Raw genomic sequence first — 25,820 nt, forward strand, 5'->3', positions numbered from 1 at the left:
TTCAATTTATTTAGCAGCATCTTTATTGCAACAAAGGTTTTGTAATAAAACGCAGCAAAACAAACATCTCCACTTTACATGATTAAAAGCCATGTAGCTAGAAAGGTGGGGAAGGAGGAAGACCAATAAACCCACTGGAGTGAGACATGCAATTTTGTTAACGCAAACAGCAGGCACTTCATGTTCTAAAATTAAACACCTGAACTTCTACTGTGCAGAACATCCAAGTAAAAAACCGCATGAAAATCTCGCTTCCCCTTCCAAAGGAACGGCCTGGAGACCCATGAGGAGCACACAAAAAGTCTATACAGGGTTCTGGTGCTCAAGTAAACAGGCAATTCAAGGCAGCGTCCTAATCTGGCTCATTATTTATTTATACTCTATTATTGCCTCGTCAAAAGTTTAGCGTCACACAGCCTGCCCTACACACGGACACACACGGCAGGAACACGACCCGCTTCTCCTGGCGGGGAATGAGGGTTGGGGACCCCAGGCTCCCAGTTTGGAATTTGGTGCAATTCTGGGTGATTTGCCACACAGGCTCAGACGTACGGTGCTCCGGGGTTAACACATCGCCACACCATCCCACTCCACGAGTATTTCCATAGCCTGTGCCCAAACGCCACTAGCAAGCATTTTCCATTCTAATATAATGAAGTTAGTTGATTTTCAAAGCTTTACTCAGCGCTTTCAACTCATTATTTCCCTAACAAGTTAACTGAGTTTATAAAAATTAAGCAGTTCTGGGTAGTTACTAATTCTGCTTTGTTCTGAATAAAAAGAGATCATTGAAAACAAAGTGGTGGGGTAGGGGGTGCAACTCCAATGCAAAGAGTGAAACCCAACAGCTTCGTGCACTGGACACTTGAGAGGAATTGCTGGAAACTGCCTTAAAACAAGGCAAAAGAACGTCCTTCCACCAAAAACAACCACAACCAACCCAAGCACTGCAAATGAGAAGAAACCGCCGGCACCAACACTCAACAACTTCAGTATTTCATCGCTCAGATCCCCATATTTCATATATATTTCTAAAAATATACAAAATTAAAACATTCATCTGAGACACCTGTGCAACTAACATCCACCACGTGCTGCAGGCTCAATCCTGCTCAGAGCAGGTGTCCCGCTGGGCACACAGCAGAAGGTTCCCCGAAGGGACAAACCAGCGTCTGCTTTGGGAGCCACACGATGGTTCCTCCTCACACGTTTTTGCTCCACAACGTCCCTTGTACGTGCTCACCCGGGATCTCACCAGTTCTGCTTAAAACACTCATTAACCAAGATACTTTTTACCTGCAGTGTAATCCCACATATCAAACAGGCTGCAAACCTCTTCTTGAGTGATGGAACCATCTCCTGGATCGCAGGTGACTCCAGAAGGACAAAGCCACCACTCTCCACGCCAGCTCTGGTCCATTGCCGGACCAACACTTCACCATATGAGGTGCAGGACTGTTCCTCCCCCCAAAATACTGATGCACCAGCCCCCAGTACTAACACCTTCCTACCTCGGCAGTCTCAGCGCAATGGGCTTTGCCCTTCGTCCCTTGTGCTGGGGATGGAGCCGTTGACCACGTAGGGCTGGATCACACCTTGCACAGGCATCTCTCACACCTTCACCTACCAGCAGGCGTCTTTTGCAAGAACTATAAACTCTGACGAGAAATCCTCCCAGCACTTCCACAGGATGAGAGAGTGTGGGGTCTTAAAGTGCTTAACTACTGTAAAAATTTAAAAAAAAAAAAAAAAAGAAAACTGCAGGAAAGAAATACATAATTTATGTTGCAAAATAGAATACGTAAGTATTGTACTTGTATTTTAATAGCTTTTCAATATATATATATTTAAAACAGTGAAAGGATGCATTATTAAAAAGTTATATGTCAGCACTTATAATCACATCTCGTGCTAAATCAAAACCCAAAACCTAGCCTGGTTTGCTTGCATAACATCTAGTTCTTCAGTTCCTAAAAAAGCACTGTTTGATGAAGGCCATTTTTGTTCTGGTTTTTAAACAAAAGGATCAGTTTTGTCTTAAAAATCATATACATTTACATTCGAGGGTAATCACCTCTAGAAAAAGAACAAAAACACCCCGAAAAGCAAGTCAATTTAATACTGAACAAAATATAAACAACCTTGGAAAAGGCGATACTTATCCACGTGTAATTTTATACATATATGTATATATGAACAGATATAGATATATGTATATATAATACAGCATAAACACAGAAGGAACACAACGGAATTCCATAGTAATAGCTTATAATTGTCTCTATTCACTGCCATGGTGTTCTAGTTCAAATCCATCAGACACGTAGTCATCCCTTGGTTGCTTCAGTCATAATTAAATGCCAAGAGGACATTAGAGGAGCTGAGCTCCTTCCCTGCCACGTCCTTCCCAAAATAAAACTGCGAGCCTGTTATTGACCTGCTAATGGTATTTTAACTGATCCCCTTAACAATCGCTGTGATCTGAAAACCAGAAAATAGCCCAAACCAAACATCCGCACCTCAGAGGAAATTCGCTGTTTGCTTTGGCTCTTTTGCGTAACCCAAAAACCAGATCCCGTTCTCACACGCGCATTTTACAACCGTATAACTGCACCAGCTCCCACAGCTTTGGCGCACATGCCCAGCAGCCTGACTGAAAAACGATGCGGTTTGATACAATACAGCCAGACTGTGTTAAATCCCGGAGTTGCGGGATCAAGCCGAACAGTACAAAAGCGAGGAAAAGGCAAGGTTACAACATGTGGAGCACTAAGAGCGTAAACACTGAGAGTGATTCCAGATTTTTAGAAGATGAAAAGAAAATCATGCTCTGCTTCTCTCTAGCACCAAAACAGAAAGAAAAGGAAGTTCTTAGGTTTCTAAGAAAACCATTAAAACTTACAGAGTCTCAGAGACAAGCCCCAAGGGGAGAATTTCCTGGATTAAAGAGAATCATTTTGCTATGGATTTCTATTTTAAACGACCTTTTGCAAGTTAAAAGTGACTTCACACACTTCAGATGCTTTTTAGCCAAGCCTGCTGCTTAGTTAAACCTCACTAGCAAAAACACAACTGGGATTGCACACCCTTGAGGCTTAGCGGGGTTACCTGGAGCTCTACAGAAGGGGGTTTCTCAAATATAGCATCATCATCATGCTACACAGGAGTGCTGGAAAGGACCCAGGAATGGAGGAGTGAAAAGAGTAAGAGCCTGGGCAACAGTCCCTCAAATAAAGCAGGAAATGCACTGAAATATTTCAGGTTGCCTCACGAGTAGTGTTCGTAAGGTCCCTCCTCACTAAACCCTCTGCGGACCTTTGAATTAGAGTACTGAATTTTAAAATCCTAACAGCCTATATCATGCTGATGTGATAGTAAGAAAAGAGTATTGTAAAACCAGCTCCACAAAGAACATCAGGGAAAAATGTTAGTGAGAAATGGGTAGCACTTTAAGCTTCTTTTAAAATTTACATTTTCAGCTCTTTGAGTTAAGCTTGCATCTCAGAATAAAAGATTGTTATGTCCATATCACAGTAAAGTATAATTTCACTTCCCCACTGAAATCAAGTAGAATCAGGATAGGATCTCAAGCTGCTGAAAGGAGGAGGAAAAAAAAACAACAAAAAACCCCCAAAGAGTATGATTTATCCTGGGGAGAGAAGAAATCATTGAACCTGGCATCACCTGAATCCAAAATTTGAATTATTTAGGAGGCAGCTTAAAAGTCTTTCCTTCTTAAAAGACAATTAACATCTAGATAGGTGATGTGTCTAACTTGTGACCAGCTTCTAAGCAGTGAGACACATCCCATTCATGAAGCATAAAAGCCATATGACAGTATTTAAAAATGTAATGCAGGTTGTAACCATTTGGGTAAACTCTTGCTGTGTAGTGAGAAAACCATCCAGGATTATGTAATAAGATACCAAGGAACACACTGTAAAAATACATCAATTATGTCATAATGCTTTTATAAAGTGAAGATCTGGTGCTGTAGAAGTACATTATTTTCAGTTTCAGCTCCTCCTCCAAGAGAACACCCATGGTACTGCATTATACCACAGACAGTTGATTTTATTTACACCTCAAGCTTTAAAGTTATCAGGTCACCGTACTTTAATTTCCTGTATGGCACCAAATTTACTTTTAAAAAAGTGTCTCTGTGTGTGTGTACGTGTGTGTACATGTGGCAGGCACCGAAATGCAATGTTCCATCCTATTTTCTCTGTCCTACATCTCCTAGTTTGGTAAAGCAGTCAGCGGAGCAGAGTTCTGCAGTCAGTTAATTGCCTTCAGGGCAGCGATCCGGGAGCCCAGATTCTCTTGCAGGTAATACAGTAGATGGAGTTCATAGTGCTCTCCCGACTCGGGTACCCTTATACTGTGTCTCTCCTGAGGGTAGATCTAAAATATAAAATAAAAGCTGCAAGTATCCACAAGAGTCACAAGCACCAATATTTAAACCAGTCCCCAGCGTCACATTCAAAATGTTCATTTATTTCCCTGAATCAATTCTGTATTTAACCTAATACAGCCCATACGCCACCGCCTGAATCCAGAAACAACCCACCGCACCCGCTAATCCTGCCGGTGCTGCGCTGCAGGGGACCGGCCTGGCTGAACAGAGGCAGATCCTGCCCAGAGCCATCATGTATTAACACATCAGCACATTCCCAGTTCTGCGGCATGGTGTGGGTTACCTGGGCTACCTCTGCACAGAAACAGCAGGGTTTAATTAAATGCATAACCCTGTTCCACACTGCACAAACAACGCTGTACTGCCTCCATACTGCAGATCTCCTTGGGAGCAGCCTTATCTGCTTTTAACTGCTCATGTGCCTAATAATTTTTTTTTTTACTCATAAAATTTTCCTTTAAAAAAAAAATGTTAGGCTCGAGTATTACAGTTTTATCCTAGAATTACAAGTTACCCAGCACAGTGATGTTAGAAGTTCCAGTTTTGGGCTCCTCAGTCCCAGACAGACACATGATCTTTACACACTAGTTCTGGCCTTACCTGTAAGTCATACGGTTTCCCAGCTCTCACTAAAAAGCTGAGCAAAATACTAGTGTGTGCAAAGTGAACATTCTCATCCAAGAATCCGTGTAGCAGCAGCAAACGGTTTGGTCTGAGAAAAGCAAGAGACAAACATTTCTGAACAGCATCCCCAAACCTGCCAGTCATGTCACAGTCCACACACATCCCTTCAGAAACAATCAACAGGAAAAAATATTTGCATTGAAGACAGTGATTTCACTATTGTAAATTGCTCTGGATGGACGTGTCTCCCCAACCTATTATTTTCCCCCTCTAAAAGTTTTTCCTGCATATGCACATCATGGTCAGACCTTTTATCTGTTTATCTTCTTTATTCTCAGAGTATTTCCTAGCTTGGACAATACAAAGGCTTAACACTTGCTCAAAATCACTGCTGATTTTCAGCTCTTTGGCAAGAAAGCCCATGGTCTCAGCCTGCTCTGCAGACAACTGTGTGCTGGTACAGCCTTAGAACAAGCAAAAAGCATCCTGATCAACCCTTTTTTTTCCTAGCTTAACGTGGCTCTGAAGTGCTAATCATAATTGAAGATATATTTGTCATTTCTTCAGACATAAAAGATAGTCTTTAATTATGGCTAGTATAAAAGGGATTACATGGAACAGCCTGTAATTATGCAAATGTTCATTCAAGTATTAAGTCTATTAGTGTTGGGGTTTGGTCTTTTTTTTTTTTTTTTCTTTTTAAAAATGACTATTTAATGCTGGCATTTGTGATTCCAGGATTCAGTTGCCAAGAACAGGGAGATAAAAACGTGGCTGTGGGGCTTGAACTTTCCTGGTAGGAAAAGCAGAAGGCAAAAGCCAGAACCAAACTTACTCAGAAGGAAACTTCTCAGCTTGCATGGCCACCGAACCTAAATAATACCCCTGCTCATTGTGATCTGGGTGGCCCATGTAGCGCTCTGTGTAACCAGTGTCGTAGAAAATCCACAGCGTGACGGGTGCTCCGGCAATGGCAACCTGCAAGTTCAACAGGGCTGTCAGCATGGGGAGGGAACAGCAACACCTGTGCCCCCGAGCTGGGGACGTCCCTCCCTTCACAGCTCCATCCCAGTGTGACTATAATTGCCCAAAACATGAGAAGTTTACAGCCCACAACCTACAGTGGAAAAAGAAAAGTAATCCTCGCTCTGCTTGCAGAGAGGCTTGTGAAAAAAAGACCAATGAAAAAACAAAACCCACCAAATAACTCTTTGCAAGGCAAGTATTTTTATAAGTAAAAATATAATGATGCTTAAGGACTTGAGACAAGTGGTTATTAAACCTCCCAGGAATATTCAGGTTGGACTTGGACAAAGCAAGGGCAGCCACAAAGGTCAAAACACATCCAGAGAGCAGTGTCCAGCTCTTACTGCATCTCTGCCTTTGAGACTGGCCCAACAGCTGTCTGACCATTTACTGTAGTGGTCTAAAGTCACAAAATCACGAGAACATCTTTTCAGTACCTCTCCCTATCCCCAGGCTGCCCTCCTGGCTGCTTCAGAACACACTGCTATGAAGCAGCATGGGCAATATGAGCTGAGAACAGATCAGCCTGCAAAGAAACTTTTTCTCTCAGGGCAAGAAAGAGGAGAGGAAGAAGTGAAAGAGGTGTCGTTTTTCAGAAGTATCATTTCCCTTAGTTCATTCACAGCACAAAGAGCTCGGCTGATACAAAATGGGCAACAGCTGAGACTATATAAGGTACTTCAGCATAGGTGACCTGAGATTGCTATAGCTACACCAGCACCATCAAGTTATTGCAGGCTCAACAGTCCAAGAGTTTAAAGGTCTCTCACACAGTTCCAGAGAGGGAACATCCTTCTGTGCTCAGCTGAACGGGGTGAACAGTTGTTCCTCCTCACGCCAGCTCACGAGAAGAGTCTTGGTTATTCCAGTAAAAGGATAGTCCAGTAAAACTGGCGTATCTAGACAGTCCCACGCTCCTCTTAGGTGCCAGGCTTCTTGGATGGCAACCGTGTTCTGCTCAAATGCACCCTGCTCACATTAATCCTCTCAGACAACATCACACCTTCACATCGGGTCAGGGTTATGTCTGGCTCATTTGGAGCTCGGTGATGGTGCAGTCACACCACAGTGTGCAAGCACAGTGATGGTGCAGTCACACCACACTTTTTGGGGTGGTTACACTCAAATAAGAACACCACAGTCTCCTGGGGATAAAAGCTGCAAATTTGTGTGGAAAGTGCAGCACTTAATTGCACAAATGCAATTTTCTGATTCGAGCCATCTCTGTTAGCATTAATTATTGGGGCTGTACTGGTATCTCTGCCTCTGAAAAGCCGAGTCCCATAGCTGTACCAGTACAGACTCAACATTAATACCAGTCCCAGGCACCTCCCAGAGCATGATAGTGACAACAGACTTACAGAGCAAGAGCATCGCATCCCCATGAAACACAAGTAGAGAGAACTGAGGAGACAGCCCAAGGTCACCAGTAACTTATAACTGTTTCCGCAACACCCATTGATCGCTGGTTTTAGAAGGTACCGTGACTTGTTAGCAGGCACTCGCCTTAAGGAGTGAATAGACTTTCAGATCTGTTGCCTGTGAAGTATCAAAAAAATAACCAAAGCCTGGAAGCCTAATTAGAAATACCATCAAAGAAACCATTGCTAGGAAAGCAACTTCTCTCTGAAGTCACCCAAATAGAAGAGTCTTGAAGAAAACAGCGAGAAGACTGTGTCCTGGCTTGTCTAGAGCAAACTCAAGTGTCTTTGTGCTGTGAGCACCCATGGAAGGTTACATGATTAAGGGAAAAATTCTGTCTGTACCACCAGAATAAGTACTCAATGTATGAACATACCCTGAAGATATCTGACCTCTGCATTAAAGCCACAAGAGAGAGGTAGCCTCCGTAGGACCAGCCGTGAATGCCGACACGATCCAAGTCAATGAAGTCGTACTGGGATGCTAAATACTGCAGCCCTTCCACCTGGTCATCGATTTCTATTTGCCCCTGGCGGGAGAGAGAAAGAGGTAAGTGTTGTTAGTTCCAGACAAAAGTTACATTCTCAGGATTTCTAAAGGTAAGATTTTTCTGTATTTCTGCTCTTTACTGTTACAAAAGCAAGGCTGCATTCTAGCTCCGTGCATGCAAATGCCATTCCCAACACACAAAGTTGCACTGCAAAGCCAGCAGAGCCTGGCACGGGCCTTCCCTGGCTGGACACATGGCCAAACACTCTCACCCTCTCCAGCCTGATGCTGGAACTGCCTTAAATAGTAACCACGCTGTGGATGAAACTATCCTGCTTCACGTGAGCAGCAAAGCCTATCTGGTGGGAGTCAAGAACCCCTTACAAACCACTTTGCGTTATGCCTGCCAAGCTGGAGTTGGTTTGCAGTCTCAAATCCTTGGGCCACATTTTTCCCACATCAAGCATCCTTCCTGTCTCAAATTCACACTCAACTGTGTGCAGTTTTGCTCCCCAGACCCAGGCAGCATCACACGGGCAATGCTGAGCATTTGTGCAACATCAGTGCTTCAGCTCAGGTAACGCCGGGACTCAAACCTGTCTCTGGTTGAAAATGAAGGGCCAGACTCAGAGCTTCACTTACCATCTTGTATTTAAAGGCTCCTTCAAACTTCAGCCCTCGGTGGCAGGACCCTCTGTTGTCGATCACAACAACCACGTAGCCTAAAGATGCCAAAGTGTTCAAACGGAAATACTTGATTCCTTTAAAGCGATTGTTTACTAGCTGTACCTGGAACAGAAGAGCAATGACACCACCACATATGTGATGGAATGCAGAGGTCATCTCTTAATCCAATTTCAGATTTTATTTATATTTACCTTAATTTAAATGTTTTATATGTTTTTATAATGTAAAGTTTTCAAGATTCCTACTCTCTTCTGCAGGATTCTCTCTCCCTGCTTGTGGTCTGCTATGAAATAAACTCTCTTCCCCCAGTAACAAGTCGTTCTGTCACAGATACGAAGAGCTGAACTAAGCTCCACTGCAGCACCAACAGGCAGAGAGCAAGAGGGGTGACCGCTGACAGCAGAACCCAATCCTGAGACTCCAGCTCTGCTCTCCAGTCTCTGTTTTTCACCAGGAGAAAATATTTCCCCTCACCAAGTCTCATTCCAGCTGCCTTGGACCACAGCAGAGCACAGCAGAGTTGGGGGAACCGAGGCAGTACGAAGGGGCTCAACTTCTACTCATCAGTGGGAAAACGACAACTGGAGAGCAAGCTCCACTCTCACACACACGGGGGAAGAAGAAACAAAGAACAGGAGCCCCTACGGAGGAGGCAGAGATAGAAGAGGGACTATCCACACTCCCCTTTCTCCCAGTTCCAGCTCTGCCACTCCACACCTGTTCTCAGACAAGTGGCAGCACTTCAATCTATGACCTGGAACTGATGGCTGCTTACAGCACTTTTGGCCAGGCAGCTTCTCAAAAAAGAGGCAAAACACTACAGAGAGCAGGAACTGCTCATCCAGGAGAGCAGGAACTGCTCATCCAGGAGAGCAGCGCAGTGATCCAGGCCAGCCCCACTGCTGTCCAACACGGTGCCCTCACCTGAGGCCCTCCGTAGATGAAGAGCACAGTCGGGTACTTCTTTCCAGGCTGCAGATTGTGAGGTTTGTACATCATCCCATAGAGCGTAAAGCCTGTGGAACTCTCGAAGGAGAACACTTCTGGGGGAATGTAATCAGGAAGGGGGCCTGCCGGAGGAGGGAACAGAGAGTCTGGTTTAACAGGGAATGGATGGATAGCACAGCCTCTGCTCCAGCCCTGCCCCACCACCGATCTCGCTGCAGTCCCAGTGGAGCTCTCCTACACTTTCCAGTGGATGTGGCTGGGACCAGGCAGAGACTGGGAATGCCCCAGGGGAGCTTTCTCAGTCCCATCACGTTCCCATCCCTGCTCTCCTCTGAACAGGAGTAACTTTTCTCCCCTGACACAGCCATTACAGGTATCCCATCTCTTCCTAACCCCACTTAGGACTCACTGCATTAATACATGGAAAACAATGCCTTAGGGAAGGAGAGATGAAAGGGGACAGAAACACAATAGAAAAATAAAAGTGTAAGAGCTGTTTCACAACAACACGAATAGGCAGAAGCGCAAAATTATTTAAGAAGTGTTATGTCCCCCCAGAGGCACGGAAGCATTGTTGTTAGCAGGCATATAGCACAGAGTATAGCACTTAAACCCCTTCCCGATGCTAAAATTGACTTTCTACAGCTTCTACTGGCTCTGGCAGTAAAAACTTGGTAATTTCCACTCTAAATGCCTTCATGGTCAATTTATACCCATTTGTTGGTGAGCTGAAAACATCACACAGGTACTTCCAAGGACTCCTCACATATGAGTTTCAGAGACAAATCCAGTAACCCCCAACGGCAAATCTCAAGCAAGCATATTCTGGGATATCTTTCATTCTGTGATCCTGGTTGTTCTTTTCCAGTTCCTCATCCATGCCAATACCTGCTGAATCTAAGATGGTAGCCCAGAATTCCTTCGTCCTATGAGCTGCATCATCTTCCGGTCCTATCAGCCGGTAAAGTGACACACAGTGCGGGTTCTTCTGATTACTGTACTTGCTGATGAACATGTCACAATCCTAGGGAGAAAAAGAACATTACCTTGAACTCCTCAGTGCAAAGGCACAAGCAAAAATGATAATTTCTTTCTGCATTTAGATCTTTCAGAAAAGCAACTGAACCGGGAGGTCAAATCTTGTTTCATGCACTCACTGCATAACATAAAGGAGCACAAAACCCAGTGTAAAATCTACTTTTATTACGTTCAAATACAGCCTCGTCTGCTGACTGATGAAGGATGTGACTGGTGACAAGCCCCAGCGCACACAGGGCCTCGCAGGCAGGTACCTGGCTGACACAGCAGGCGTGAGAGTAACCGCGTTCTGTCAGCCGCTTTATTTCGCCAGGATTCTCGTAGCTAACAACGTACAAGTGATGCTCTAAAGGCGAGTCCTTTGTGCCTTGAAAGTACACCAGCTTTTTGGCTTCATCAACATAGATCTGTCAAAACGAAAACAAACACCACATCGCTCAATATTGTTGCTTGCCAAAACAATATCCAGTTCTACCACCTCTTGTTTCCTCTGCCCCACTTCCATAAAATTGAGTTGTAGCCCAACAATCTGCAAGGAATAAGCCAAATGACTGTTCTTACTGTCCACAACTCTGTCAGTTATGAGTTGCATGTCACACCTTGTTGCTCAGCTCTCTCATGCAGATCCTCTACTCTTCCCAGTCTCCCCTATTGTTTGCTATGCTAAATAACTCTGTCCCCCATTCTTTGTCACCTCCCAACTCTTCAGGCCCTTTCCCAAATCACATCAGATATGAACCACTCCGGAAGGAAATAAAGGCAGCAGCTGACTGTAAACCGCTGCCATGTTAAATATTCCTCAGTTGTCCTTTCCTTTTGAGCAGACAGCAGAACAGATACAAATGCAGGTCAGCTTGCACACCTCATTCCCTACCCCCATTTCTAATTACCATTTAGGAAGGACTTTAAAGACCTTTACAAAATCCAAACCAGTCAGACAGCTCTCCTTAAACTGCTGTTTGATTCAAATGATCAAAGAATTCATCCAGTTCAGAGCTAGAAAAGCAGCAGTTTGGGGAACTCCTTGTGCAAGCTCACAAGCAATAGGGAACATAAACACTGTGTATTCTAGCTAAAGAGACAGGACTAATACATTTACGTGGATCCCTCCAATGACTATCTCTTGATTCCAGGACAGCAGCTGGACACCATCGTGATATCTTGCTTCTCAAAAACACTGCTGCCTTGCAGTATTTTTGCTCCCTTCTCCTCTTTAAGCATTGAACTTAGGGGGAAAACTCCTTGTTGATAAGGATCCACACAGGAACATACAGGTCAAGAAAGCCAACTAATGTTGCTTGTGTTGCTTTCCCACACGGCCAAAATCACAACCTCTGGTCTGGAATAGCATATCCGAGGTAGAGAAGGATGCAGGACATCCACACAGCAGGAGCAGAGACTTACATTGGATCCGTGTCTGCCAAGCACTTCCCATTCCCCACTGGTGATCGCTGTCTCCTCTTTGATGGGGCACTTGAAGTCACCTGCATATAACCAGCATAGAGAGATTTTACACTTTTATATCTTACAAAACACATGGTCGCAATAGTTCTTCTTCCTTCCAAGTTTTGTCACTAGACTAAACCCAAGAGCAGCGTGCCTTGCAGAAGCACCACATCTCTACCAGCTCCCCAGACAAACGTTACATGTCATGGAAAAAAAAAACACTCCGGGAGCTTTGCACACAGCTATGTCATGCACCTGAGCAAGGCCAAACTTTTGAGTGCAGCTCAGAAGCATGTGGTCCTTGATTTTTTTTTTGCTTGAAACAACTCTTCCTGCATCGCCCTTTCCAAAAGCTGCCAGTGATTTTCTCCTCCTAACATCTCTGTCTATACAGCAATACCATGATTGTTTTTAGGAACAGAGAGGAATTCTCTGCATAGTTGTCATTTCACAGGTTTTGCTGCCAAGCACACGTTCATTTTAAAGGGACTAACATGTGGGATAGGGGGGCCCCCTATGGACCTTTTTACAGCGTGTTCAAACCATGCTCTTTGTCAGCCTCTCTGCTACCAATCTGCATGTAAAGGCTGACAAGGACTTGGGTGTATTTGTAAAATCAAGTCTTGAACCAATGTGCATCATGTATTAGATACATTGGACCCTGCACATCGGAGGGAGCCGTGTTATTGGTATTAACGTAATGATTAACCTCTGGCAAAGTCAGCACACAAACAGTCGCAACACTGGCAAGGAAAAGCCAACTAAGTGCATGTCACAGTATCACAGGGAGCTTGCTTCCCAGCTGATTTTTTTAAACTTTTCCCTCTGGTCCGCGAGGAAAAAATCAGGGTTAAAACTAAGGCATGCTGAATACAGAATAACCCCTGTACAATTTCAAGAGGAATGACAGTACAGTGAAGCACTTTCCTGGACAACAGTAGGAGTTTCCAATAAGACAATGATTCCTGCCACCTGGAAAGGCATTTATTTCCTCACCAGTCACCAGCAAATGCTCAAAAAAAGTGCAAGAGAATAATTTGACTTACTTGGAGCGGGGAGGCCTCCACACGACCTTTTATACTTGCTCTCCTTCAAAACCGAGATGACTTTGTACAGGTGCCGGAATCCTGTTTTACACTCAGAAGCAAAAATGAACTCGATCTCATCTTCGTGGGTTTGAGGGAAAACGTAGAAGATATCGTGGATCTATAGAGGCAGAGCAGGGAATTGTTATTAGCGGGACTCTGGCACTGAAGTTAACACGTAATAAGTTCTTTTTGCTGCCCAGCACAGATAACACAGTTCACACTAGCAGAGTACAACACTGTCCCTTACTGGGAGATTTGGTTATGCTGATGAGCCAGGAGGTGTTTGCAGACAGCGGCCACATACGCTGCGCAGCTCCAGGCTTTTTGCTAGCCTAACTCTAAATTCTGGCCACCAAACTAATTGAATTTTTCTGCACCTGCCTTTCTAGCTTAGATCCAGAGGTGGGTCCTGCTCTGCAGCCAGCATATGAGAGTCACCCAGAGAAGCTGGAGTTCAGTGGCCTCCTCTGTCCACAGCTGTCCAGAAGCCCACAAGTGAAGAGTTATCTAAAGAAAGATGAGCTGACATCATCTTTCTGCTCATGAACTTGCCAGCTCTTGCTTCAAGGGACAATCTTTTGAAGGACTGGGAAGCATTTATCCGTAGAGTATGAGCTGCCAGTCAAAAGCCATTCCAGCCAGTAAAAATAATGCAGAAAGGACAACTCACTGCACCACCCTGAAACCACACACACTATTACTAAGGAGAAAACACAATTATAGAGAGCACTTGCTCTATAGAGACCATTCACTGCAAGGCTTTGTGCAAACGCTTTCTGCTGAACGAGCAGACTTGGAGAATTCTTCGCCGAACATCACGTAGACAGATCTTTGATGGCCAAAGAATCCTTCATTTGCTGGCACTGCTGGTGGTGAGCGGGCACCAAGAAGCCAGAGGGTATCAGTGGGGGACACTGTGGGCAAGGGGCTGCCCTGGAACAGAGCCCTGCACTCTGCTCCTGGTTCTGTCTGACCACTGCGCAGCCTCAAGCAAAGCAGTTCTGCTTTCACAGCTCAAATATCTCTGTCCTCTACATACTGAGTTCTTTACAGCAGGAAGCACAGAACTTGCACAACAGGGACACTCTCCTGGGTAGCACAATAACACCAACATTGCTCAAGTGCTACAAATAAGGTGCTGAACAACAAACAGTCAGAAGAGGCTGAAATTCAAATTCTTACATTTATCCAGATGTCTGTTGTCTCTTCATAAATAATGAAAGGTGTAACAGAATCTGGTACAGCATCGACAAGTTTCTGTCTTTCCATTGCATCATCTTCTGTGGGGATGAATAATGCAGGAGGGATCAAGACTATCTGAAGTCGAGTTTGGGAGCGATCCAATAAGATGGACCAGATGCTGTTGAGGAGACAGATATTAGAGAAAATAACATGCAACCATGAGTATTAGACTGGTCTGACAATCTCAACAGACACTCATTAGCAGTATGAATTTTGAGGGAGTCAACAACGTTCAATTTCAGATTAAGCACAAAGCCACATGTAAAATTTCACCCACATAAACCCATCTCTTCCATAACACTTTTCACTTCATTTCAATATTGCATAAGCACTGCAGGTTCAAAAGTTTAATTAATTCTTTTCTCCCAGATTTGAATTGTGCTTCAGGGGAGGAAGAGAAAAGAAAAACCAGAGGTAATAACAAAGCAGAAAATTTTCAATTGAAATTTCAGGACACTTGTGAAAATATTAATGTTTTAAGTCTATACCTGGCAGAGAATAATACTGGCACCTAAACGGACTGGCAGCAGACCCTGCCATATTTCTGATGACTTTACATGTAGCTCTAACAACAATCCCGCAAAAAGCAAGATAATGGAGCAATAGTGTCCCTGCATTTCTCCCACATTTTGGGGAAAAAAATAATTTAAAAGGGGAAAGCCATCTTTAGATTCAAGAACTGGAGAAGTGCAAACCTGGAGAAGCTTCTGGTGAGTTAGAAACACTGTACTACATCATCTACAGGGTTAAAAATGACATGCAAATGTAAGTAGCACTTACAGGAGGTTTTCTGATCAGTAAGTCTGGTCAGCAAGGCCGGTCCAGTGGTTAGGGCGCTAGCCTAGGGCTGGGGACCTGGGCTCAGTTCTCTCCTCAGCCACAGACTTCCCGTGTGACCATGGCAAGTCACTTAGCCTCTCTGGGCTTCAGTTCCCCATCTGTAAAATGGGGACAATAGCGCTGCACTCTCTCTCACAGGGATGCTGAGAGGACACATACATAAAAGGCTGCGAGTGCCCGATACCGAAGCAGCAGGGCCAGGTACCAGAGAAAGAGATAAGGAGGACTCTGTTTCGGTTTTTCTGGAAAAATCATCCCCTTTGCATGAAGAAGTTTGTAGCAGTTTAAAAATGAAAGCAGGCTTAAGCTTGAAGAAGACAGAGACCACTACGTTCTGCTTCTAACTGCATCACCCCAAACCCTCTAAGCAGAGACAGGATTAACATACGCACTATTTTCCTTCTGGCGTCCACCCAGCTCTAGCAATGTACTCTACTCCTTCAAAGAGGATCTCGAACGGCTGAACTAGCTCTTTATCCACAACATCTGCAATCTGTTGACAAAGCAGCAATTCAGTGACACTGAGATGAACCCCCGCAACCAGCTTTCATGCACGATGAGAGTCTGGACACAGAAGGCTTCTTCTGTGCAGCTCATGCAATTTAGATCGTTCAGTCTTTGCCACACAGGGGATTCAACCCCATCTGTAGCCAGACACTAGCAGAGCAGAGAGCTGTAAACTAACAGCACAGACAGGCCTGAGACTTGAGAAATCCGGATGCTGCTCATAAATCCATCACTCACCTTGGACAAGTCCCCTGAACACTCATTTTCCCCATGTAAAGGAGAGGTGATTTGTACCGAGCTATTTCGTAAGGTGTTTTCATCAGTAGATGTTGAACATCCTACATGACATCCAGTTATCAACGTGGTTCTAATTCATGATATGCAGTTCTGCAGCCTGTCCCTGCTGGGACCGGGAACAAGTCCCAGTGGTATCCGAAGGGTCGTGACAGCTTTCCCTGCCTTTGTGGGCTGACATCAGCATCGCTACCCCAGTAGGTGACTGTTGATGGCTGAAGCAGCTCAAGAGTAGAGAGGATTCCAAGAATGTATGGCTGTGACTCTGGTAAGATTAATTTCCCAACTGTCTGAAGATCTTGGATTGGGCTATGGAAATTTCTGCATGTATTAAAAAAATGCCAGGGTTCATCTCTTTCCATATGTTAAAGCTTTTGGAAGGTGATATATTCTCTTTGCAATCAAACTTTCCCAATATCTGCAGTCAGTCAAGAGATATGTCACACAAGAAGGTCTAACCATCTACACCTAAAATATTCTGTTCTGCAGCTGAGTTCATAAACCAGTGTTGGGGAAGGAAAGCACAGCCTTGAGAAATAGGGCTGCACACACAGACAGCAAGGATCTGCGCAGGAATGAGCCAAGCGCGCTGCCTCCAGAGCAGCCATTAAGTTATCGCAACCAAGAAAGTTTTTTTTGTACTGAACTGGAAAATGAATTTTACCAAAGAAGGTCACAGAAATTAAATTTATTTGGAAAACAAGCAGAACATAGAACTTACTCTGCCTTCCGCATTGATTGTCACTTCAGATATCTTGAACGTGACCTTTGGATTTGCTGTACCTATAAAAAAAAAGATGTTAGTAGTCAGGCATCAACTGTTTGCTTCCAAGAGGGCAGACTTGAACGGTGGATTATTGTGGTGTTATTCCTACAGAACTGGAAAAGGCAAACAGCAGAATGCCCTTTGATCAAATAGCCTACTTGCATGTGTGTGAGACAGCTCAGAACCAGGCAGGGAATAAAGAAACTGCAAACACGAGGCAGCCTCGGTGGATGTAATCCTGCAAACAGAACGAATCAAGAACCATGCTACTGTCACAAGTAGTCTTCTCTCCCACGGTCAAAGGATGCACGTAATAGTTGGAAGTAAATGCTCAGGAGTGATCACGATAGCAAAGCAAGCTTTGGTTTACTATTTGGCTGTTTTCCTTGAGGTCATGTGTAAAAAGTGATCCAGTGCGAAAAAGCATCTGTGAAAATTAGAGCAACTCACACTTAAAAACCTATTGCCATGACTAGTGAAATGAAGATTTCAGGAGTGAGGAAACAGTGAACCACTGTTATCTGTGAGCATCATGCTCTACTGAAACAGCAGGGAAATCTCAGAAGAATAAGGATTAGACTGTTTCAATTTAAAAGACGTATAGATGAGGCTCTGAGGGACATGGTTTAGTGCTAGATTTAGGTTATGGTTGGACTTGATGATCTTAAGGGTCTCTTCCAACCAAAATGATTCTGTGATTAATAAGTTTCAAGCCTGCCCTCACCCTTTTACTGCCGAAGCCTCCAGATCATTTACTGTTTAAGAACAGAGGGTTTTCCTGGTAGGCTGTCAGCATGTTGAGTTTGTTGTTCAAAGTCCAAGAGCAATCACGGAGACCAGAGTCCTTCAGAACTTGAACTACCAGCAGCTAAACAGAAACCCTCCCAAAAAAATCAAAAGGCCATAATTCTGCAGCTATTCCCCTGGAGACACGGGGCTGCCATGAGAATCAACTCCTCAACAACCCAGATCCATCAGGATCTGAGACAGCAGCTCCAAAATAGTGACAATCAGATGGGGTTTCTGCCACCCTGAGGCACTCAGACTCGGAGCTCTTAGTAACCACGTGGCTGGAATATCAGCACAGTCACCAGTGACTAATCTACCCACCATAGCAGCAGTTCCCCAACAACATTTCCATCACCCAGACACCCATTCAAAAACTACTCAACACCTCCCCAACAACCCCCTGCTCTAACCTGGGAGTTACCGCTGCCAGGAACGTGGGATTAAATCTGTGTCTCCCAGAAACAGAGATGTAAGGTATCAGGGTCTCACCAGTTTTGGGGTACCGGAAGGAATCTGTTCGTCTTGTCTCCAGCATGGGCGACGTGACATGAATAATTTCCACCTCTGACTCATCATTTTCTTCATAAAGAATTTGAAGGACTTTACCTCCATTCAGTGCTGTAAATGAATTAACGTGGCCTGGTCAGAGCAGCTCTCATTATCAGTTACTGCAGGCAGCAATATTCTCTCAGGAGCACAAGAAAGATGGAAGGATGAAGAAAACTCCAACAAAGTTTGTGATTCATGTTTCATTAAGCAACACATTCTGAGACTCTTACAACTCCTACCGCTGTTGTGAGAAGTCTCTTCCCCCAGTAACACGTACCCACAAGGTCACTGTAACACACCCACTGCCACAGATAGTTCAGAAGGAGCTATAAGGTTCCTTTTTGGTGTAAATAAACGTAACAGGAAAAAATAACCCTGCCCTGGGCAGCACAGCAGGGAGGCCACTACTTGTGTGTGTGAGACAGACTTACCCGGCTGCGCCTTCGGGCTCCACCAGTAGCCGGTGTATCTGTCAAACTCCTCCTGCAGTACAAAAGTAGCCACGCCAGCAGATTTTGGATCCTCCTCAATATTGGCCAGTTCTAAAAAAAGACACAAAAGAATTAGTTCGTGATGTACCGCAGAACCAAACCAGTTCTGCATTATCCCAAACATGGCCCAAGTTCAGCCCCCAGGAACAATTACACGATAATAAACCTGACTTCTCAGCAGATTTTTTTCTGCTTCCACCCTGCTCTGTTGATTTATTTAGGGAGGATCTAATCCTCTCTGACATGGCAGCTTCTTTTAAGAACAGAGAGCCATCCTCCCTTCTTACTCCTACCCAATTAGTCTCTCAATTTTCTATGTACTAGTCCAAGAAAGAAAATGTTCTCTCTACCTGATTTCAGTGAATTGGAACCACAACTTTTAAGAAAATCAAAGAAAAAAAAAAACCCAAACTCTCAAACCTATCTGATCAATTGATACTGAAAATATCAAGATTCAGAAAAATTAAAACATCAGTATTTCATTCACTGTGCCAACTAGAAGCAACAGACTTACATAACATCTCAACACGATGACACAGCCTTAGGGCTTCAATATTTTTCCTGTTACCCTGGAGGTAATTTAGCAGTGCTCCATAAATAATTATCATCTGAGAAGGAGTCACTGCTACAGTTTATTTTTAATGTACTTACACAATATTTTAATAGTTAACATTTAAATAAGCTAAAGCATTATTATAAAATGACAGAAATTTTAATTTAACTAAAACTTAAATTATATAGTTTAAACACACAAAGTATGAGTGAAATACAAAATGCAATGGATTTTTTAAAAGCGCTTTATCCACAATCTCCCATCTTCCTTCCCCCAGGATACATGTCAGAAACAGAGTTGGAGGGGGTAAAAAAGCGAGGACCGAAGTTATTGAGGATGAGGGGTCAGCAGAAGCCACAGTGCTGTTCAGAAACTGTCTGTACTGTTTCTAAAAGGTGCTGCAGCCTGATTTCACTGACAGAAACTTCCCTCCTGCTCTATTCCACCCACAGCTCCTCCACACACAAAAAAGTCTGTTCCAGTAAAAAGGAACGTGCTGTATTTCAGGGGAAGAGCCCTTCCATGTGGATTCAACAACTCATTTTGCCAGACTTTACAGCAGAGGGAAAAGAATCATCCCACAATATCTGCACTACAGGAAACATGTAGAATGTGATAAACAAGGTGGAATAAGCAGTGGCCATTCCTCCAGATTTCAGAAGCAGCCCTGGTGCCGTTGCTGAATTCAGTCTGGCAAGAACAAGTGCAGAGGAGGTGCAGAGATTTTACTTCAGGATACATTACCATTGTGCACAAACGTCAGCCTCCTTTCTTCCCTGGTTTCTATATTAGATATCCAGATGTCATTGCTATGGATAAAAGCAATCCAATTTGGATCAGCTGGACAAAGCTTCGGATCCATCCGGATATTTGGACAACTGGTCTCTACCAGAATGGGTCTTAAAGGCTGTTGCTGTTTGAAAGAAAAATAAAAAGCACAGTAAACAATGATAATGCACGTGCACTTAGAGAAACTAAACTGGATTATCAGAAGGTCTCTAAGACCACAGTAGTGTGGACACTGACTTCAAATACACAGGTTTACAACGGAGGACTCTACAGAAAAATATTACGCAGATAATTTATAGGGAAAGTTGTGCTTCTGCCATGGTTGCACAGATCCCTCCAGGGCCCCTTTCACCAGTGCTGAGGATTAGCCACAAATAAGAAGGCAGGTTGCCTAGAGAAGCCTGGCACACTCTTAAAAATAGCACCCTAAAAAGGGGCTGGCAGAACATACAATCTTGTCCTCAGGGTACAGTAAATTCTCCCTGACAACATGGTTAGACAAACATTAGACATTTGTTATAATAAGAAGAAATTATTTCAGCTTTGAAGCCCAGCTACAGCACCAGCAGAGCAAAGGCTGCTTGTTCTGCAACTTGTACAGCCAAATCTTGTAACACACACAGCGCTGACCCCTAAACCACAGCTTGGGAACAAAAGCTGTCTCTGACATGACTTCTGACTACGTGAGAGAGCATGGAGCGTCACAGCCTTTGTGTTGCTTTTTATTGGCATTGCAACTTATGAAAAATCAACAACGCCTGGTGTCCTGCCGTGCTGTCAGAGTTTCTACCATTTCTTATAATTCATCTGAGTTTCCTCAGCCATGGAAGTGCATCCCTGTGGAGGACTTCTCCAGATTTCAAGGGTTATCAAGGCTAACTGCCATCCTAATGCAGCAATAACTGACAATCATGCTTTGCTTTCACTCCAAGCCAAAGGTGCTTCTAGCAGTGGTACTGCAGAAAATGGGAGAGATGAATAAACTCACCGTGAAGCCATGAGGGCCTCCGTCTTTTACGTGATAAATTCCACTCCCAGCCTGAAACAGAAAGGTGCCGCTTTCTCGGTGGTAATCGTAAGAGGCAATCCCAACGGTGCCAATTCGCTTCCTCTCCCGGAGCAACTCCTCTTCACGAGAGTACATCCCATAATCCAGGACAGCCTGAATACGGGCAGAGAAGCACAATTAACACCTCTGCAAGTCTTACTACAGTCTCAGAGCGTCTCCACACGCCAGGCTTCCAGGAGCAGATGGCTGTTCAGACACCCTCCTCCTCCAGAATCCCGCTGGCGGCTGGAAACCCCTTCCTGTTCGTGCCTCTGCCACCAGATGCAGGTCACGATCGGATCCTACACAACTGTAAATGTGATGGCCACTTCTCCCATAACAAGGTGGGCACTATTTCAAATATATACTTGTAAAAGAAAGGTCACACTGAAGGTCTGTTATTTCTAGAATGAGCAGGAGAGTCTTTGCTAACTTTTGCAAAGATACACAGTGACTGGGCTGCTGGGAGGAGAGCACAGCATAGATATTCTGTCTGGCTGACAGCCCCAGGAAATAACATAGGAAAAACCACACCTAATTGCACATGGGGTTTGTCCCACCTCCTCCAACCTGCCGTGGCATGGGACTGGCATGCGAAAGGGTGAAAAGGGGACACAGAGTGAGTGGGAGGGGGACGCTCAGCTCCAGCATGAGTCACAGAGCCACTGACTGATCCTCAGGGAGATTCATCAATTCCCCCTGCAAGACAGCGATTATTGGAGACTACAGGCTCCTTCAGCAACCCCCAGGGTCTCACAACAGAGAATTAGATGCAAATTAGCACTTGCAATCTCTGCCGGCAAAGCAGGAATCATCCAGCTCACACAGTTTTTATGACGCACAAAGGCTGTAGCTCCAAACACCGATGAGAAAGCTGTGCTTGTTTTTGAGATGCCTGCAGAGTCAGCCAAGTACAAGAAGAATCTTAAAATATTTAAGACAATAAACTCCAAATTTTAATGATGGCTTATAGGTGCAACCCCAAAGCCTGTGTACTTGCTACACTGCAAAGAAGCAAGAAGGAAAACAGGACCCACCGGAAAAAGATCCAATAGAGGCTTCCAGGAAAGCAACAGGACAGCAGCTTTGTTTATGGTTTTGGGAATTTCAGAGTAGAAGAGTGTGTTCTCTCTGTTCTCCCCAGACATTGCTGTTGTGAAAGTGAGAAGAAAAAAAATAACACATATTAGCTTTCTGTTAATAATCCAAACACTCTCAAAGCATACCGAGGAACAGTTTCACAAGCCCTCCCTACCATAGAAAGTACTGATGGTGTCTGCACTGCAGCCTCACTCTGGGAATTCCCAGCCTCACAGAAATGCAAGTCATGGAGAAGACAGAACGAATAAGCACACCCAGGCTTACCCTTGTATTTTATAGGCTTTTAAAATCAAGGAAAGCCTTTCTGTTAATTCTCCTGGCTCGAACGCAGCACGATGCAGCTTGTGTTTCAATGAAAATACATATTTAGGAAGGTCTGAATGTCCCTTTCCTGCTCCTGTCCCTTGGTGCTATTCGGGTTTCTGAAAGCTCCTGCCAAGGCACAGGGGGTCAGCCCAGAGGGAGCCAGATGTGCCCCAGGGGAGGCCAAGTCTGACCTACAGCTCAGGAAGCCACACACAGGAAACCAGAGCTCGTCTCAGCTGGGCTCAGCCTTAATCCACCCTCAACCGGCTTGAACCCAGTATCGTTCAAGGACTATGGTCCCCATCCTCTGAAAAGGGGGAAAAAAGAGCCGGATTGGCAACTTTCTGACTATGTCACTGCGCAGCACATGCAAAGACTCTGTGAATCACAAACCAGAGCTTAAGCACTAGCCTGAGCTGCAAGCAATGTGGCTAGAACATGGTTCCAGCTCTTAGGCCTTTGCTTCTTCCCCAACCCAGTTTTTCATGAACTTATGTTCAGCTAGTGCAGCTTTTGACAAAAGCATTCCTCTACCACAAGGCCTGCTCAAAAAGCCACCCAAAAGGTTGCTCACAGTGGCAATTACAGTGCCAAGTCACTTCAAGCACAGCTGCAACTCAGAAATGCAGATATATCAAATGAACAATAATTAGTAAAACAATGCAGAAGTGAGGGAGAGGCCAAGAACAATAAACGACATTAAGTTCTTAATTATCAAGACAAAAACCATGGAGGAAAAACATTTAGTCTTTAAGCTGCCCCTGCTCTACACTGCTATTTGTTCTCTCCAGAATCCCTGGAAAACCTACTCCATCACTAGCTGAGGCACAAAAGACTTTCAAAATTTCATTTCTAATCTCTGTTTTGGAAGAAAACTTCAAAGGAGAAAAAGGTTCCACCCACTAGTCGTAACTAAGAAAGCGGAGAAAAAACTGACACAGCTTTTGGAGAGGGGACACAGTATTTGGAGTGAGACAACACGGAGCAAACAAACTTAACCTGTCCTCCCAGCCAGGGAACATGCCCCAGAGGACACTTCACAGCTCTTTTCCTTGACCTAAGGGGTCACCTCCAACCACACCACTTCTGTGGGAGTTTACATCACAAATTTTAATGAGACATTACAATCACGATCATGACATTTGTCCAGCCAATTTGGCCTGAAATCCATTCTGATTTAACTGTGGGAAACATCCAGCTCTCAAGAACAGTCAAACCCAAACAGCTTCTGCAGTTTAGTCAAGGCTGTCACAGGAAGCTTACCCAGATAGTAGATCCTGTCAGAATGAGGTCCTTCAGGATCGTTTTTCTTCACGAAAGTGAAGTCGTGAGGGGCTTTTGCCATCATGTACCCATGATACTTCCGTGTGTCTGTGAGCAGTTTCCGAAGTTGGCTCCAGGAGTGTCTCTCCACATAGAAAGGTTCCAGTTTCGGCTGCTCCTCTCTCTGGACCGGCTCCTCACGGCCCGCGGTTTCAAAGATTTCAAGGCCCGGCTGTTCAGTTTCCATGGCTGCTGCCATGTTGCATGTTTCTGGAAGAACAGAATAGTAGAGGTTCAGCATCGTCCTCCAGCAGCCCAGCAAACATTCAGACTCCCAAAACACACCACAGCAAAACCATTAGCTCATGGGGGGATAAAACAGTGGAATGAAAAGGACAAGGAAGGAGATTTCTGCTCTGGAAAACAGGCTGCGATCACTCGGCCTTTCAGAATGGAGTATGAACTTCACAGAACCACACGGATTTATTGTTGTTTGCCTCTGCCACGTCTTCACATACCAACTACTCATTTCAGTTCATGAAGTAGATAAGTTCTTCCCCGTTAAGCTCCCACCTGCTTCTTCTTCCCTGTGAACTGCACGAATATCACCTCACTACACTGATAACAGAACAGGGGATGATTAAGACTGTAGCAAGACCTAGAACAACAAACCGCTCAGAAGAAACAACACTGGCAGTTGGTCTGGAACCACCTGGCCATACACAATGGGCCAACACAACCTTGTGTGTCCTTATTCCCATTATTTTCCTAGAATTTCTTGGGTTTGTTTGCATCTCCTTTCAAACAAAGCTCAGAAGGCTGTTTAAAAGTTTGGTTCCACCTTTGGCAAGATAAACACAGCAAAGACCTGTCTTTCTTTTGTCGGAGCTATTTACAACACAAAAGTACAGCAGCACGAGTTAAACAGCCCTGTAGAACTGGAAAGCGAGTCCAAATGCACACCCAGAACACCACTCTGCTCAGACACTGCAATGAGGCCTCAATCCTGAATCAGAAAACTCTCATCTAATTTGCAGAATTCCAACGAAGAAAAAAATCTCCTTTCCCACCTACACCCAGATGCTGGTAGGTCTTAACCCGACCTACTTCTCACTCTCCCTCACCTCGTATCCGCAGGGTGCGCCTGGGGCAGGTCAGGCCGGAGCGGGGTGCGCAACCACGGGCCTGCCCTTGCCACCGAGGCCGGAGGAAGCGGGTAGAGCCCGGGAGGGGCCCCCCGCCGCCGGGGGCGGAAAGCCAGGCAGCTCCGGGCAAGCCCCCTCCTCCTCCCACCCCACGGGGTACCAGCAGCTCCCCCCGCTCCCGGGAAGGCACCTCCCCCGGGACCCCCGGCCCCACGGGGCTCCTCACCCACCCGGTACTCACGGCGCTCCGCGGCGGCGACGCTGCCGGGCCGCCCCGCCGAGCCGCTTCCGCTTCCGCCAGGAGGGGCCGCTGGGCGGGGCGGCGCCCTCTGCCGGTGGGGAGGAAGCGGCGCCAGCCGCACCGAGACCTGCGGGCTACGGCCGAGGGCGCCGCCTGCCGGCCGGGAGGACCGCGCTGCGGGGAGCCCGAGGGGAGGGACGTGCGACACTCTCCGCGTGCAGCGGGACACGCACGTGTCTCCGCCCGGGACACACATTTACCCCGTGCACGGGGACCCGGGAAGCCCCAGGTCACACATGGATCACAGAATGGTTTGGGTTGGAAGGGCCCTCCCCAGCTCCCCCAGTGCACCCCCTGCCATGAGCAGGGACATCTGCACCAGCTCAGGTTGCTCAGAGCCCCGTCCAGCCTGGCCTGGGGTGTCTCCAGGGATGGGGGATCCACCACCTCTCTCGGCTTGAGTGATGACAAGAATATGCTTGAGGGATTGGGTGTCCTACACAGTCAAAAGCTGCCAAGAGGGCTGAAAGCCAACGGTGCCTGAAAGAAGTCACAGTTCAGTTAAAACACCTGACATGTTCTCTCACGGAGGTCACTGCCATCACAGCCAGTGCCCCTCAGCCCTGCGATGTGCCGCGATGATACCATAAAATCAGCAATGTAATGGACTCTTAAAACCACGTTTTAAGGTTTTAAAAGTAGCGTTTCCTA

General features: G+C 45.3%; 1 protein-coding gene across 4 annotated transcripts; it reads right to left on the minus strand.

The window, feature by feature from the left end:
• Positions 1 to 25,164, minus strand: DPP8 (dipeptidyl peptidase 8). Of its 4 annotated transcripts, none has more exons than XM_065641548.1 (20): positions 25,099 to 25,164; positions 23,724 to 23,993; positions 22,091 to 22,203; positions 20,994 to 21,167; positions 19,961 to 20,129; positions 18,604 to 18,714; positions 18,113 to 18,241; positions 16,790 to 16,851; positions 15,660 to 15,760; positions 14,368 to 14,545; positions 13,144 to 13,303; positions 12,056 to 12,135; positions 10,906 to 11,058; positions 10,502 to 10,637; positions 9,590 to 9,735; positions 8,621 to 8,767; positions 7,866 to 8,018; positions 5,877 to 6,019; positions 5,018 to 5,129; positions 1 to 4,404 (listed from the first exon to the last, which is right to left on the minus strand). In XM_065641548.1, the coding sequence occupies exons 2-20, from the start codon at positions 23,980 to 23,982 to the stop codon at positions 4,279 to 4,281; spliced, it is 2,652 nt and encodes an 883-aa protein (XP_065497620.1). In that variant the 5' UTR covers positions 23,983 to 23,993; positions 25,099 to 25,164; the 3' UTR covers positions 1 to 4,278. The 4 variants fall into 4 exon arrangements, with proteins under 4 accessions (XP_065497620.1, XP_065497621.1, XP_065497622.1 ...); XM_065641549.1 differs by having other exon boundaries at positions 25,110 to 25,158; XM_065641550.1 differs by lacking the exon at positions 25,099 to 25,164 and adding an exon at positions 24,848 to 24,903.
• Between the last annotated feature and the right edge of the window lie 656 nt (positions 25,165 to 25,820).

The sequence above is a fragment of the Caloenas nicobarica genome, chromosome 10, assembly GCF_036013445.1.
Source record: "Caloenas nicobarica isolate bCalNic1 chromosome 10, bCalNic1.hap1, whole genome shotgun sequence".
Taxonomy (NCBI): Eukaryota; Metazoa; Chordata; class Aves; order Columbiformes; family Columbidae; genus Caloenas; species Caloenas nicobarica.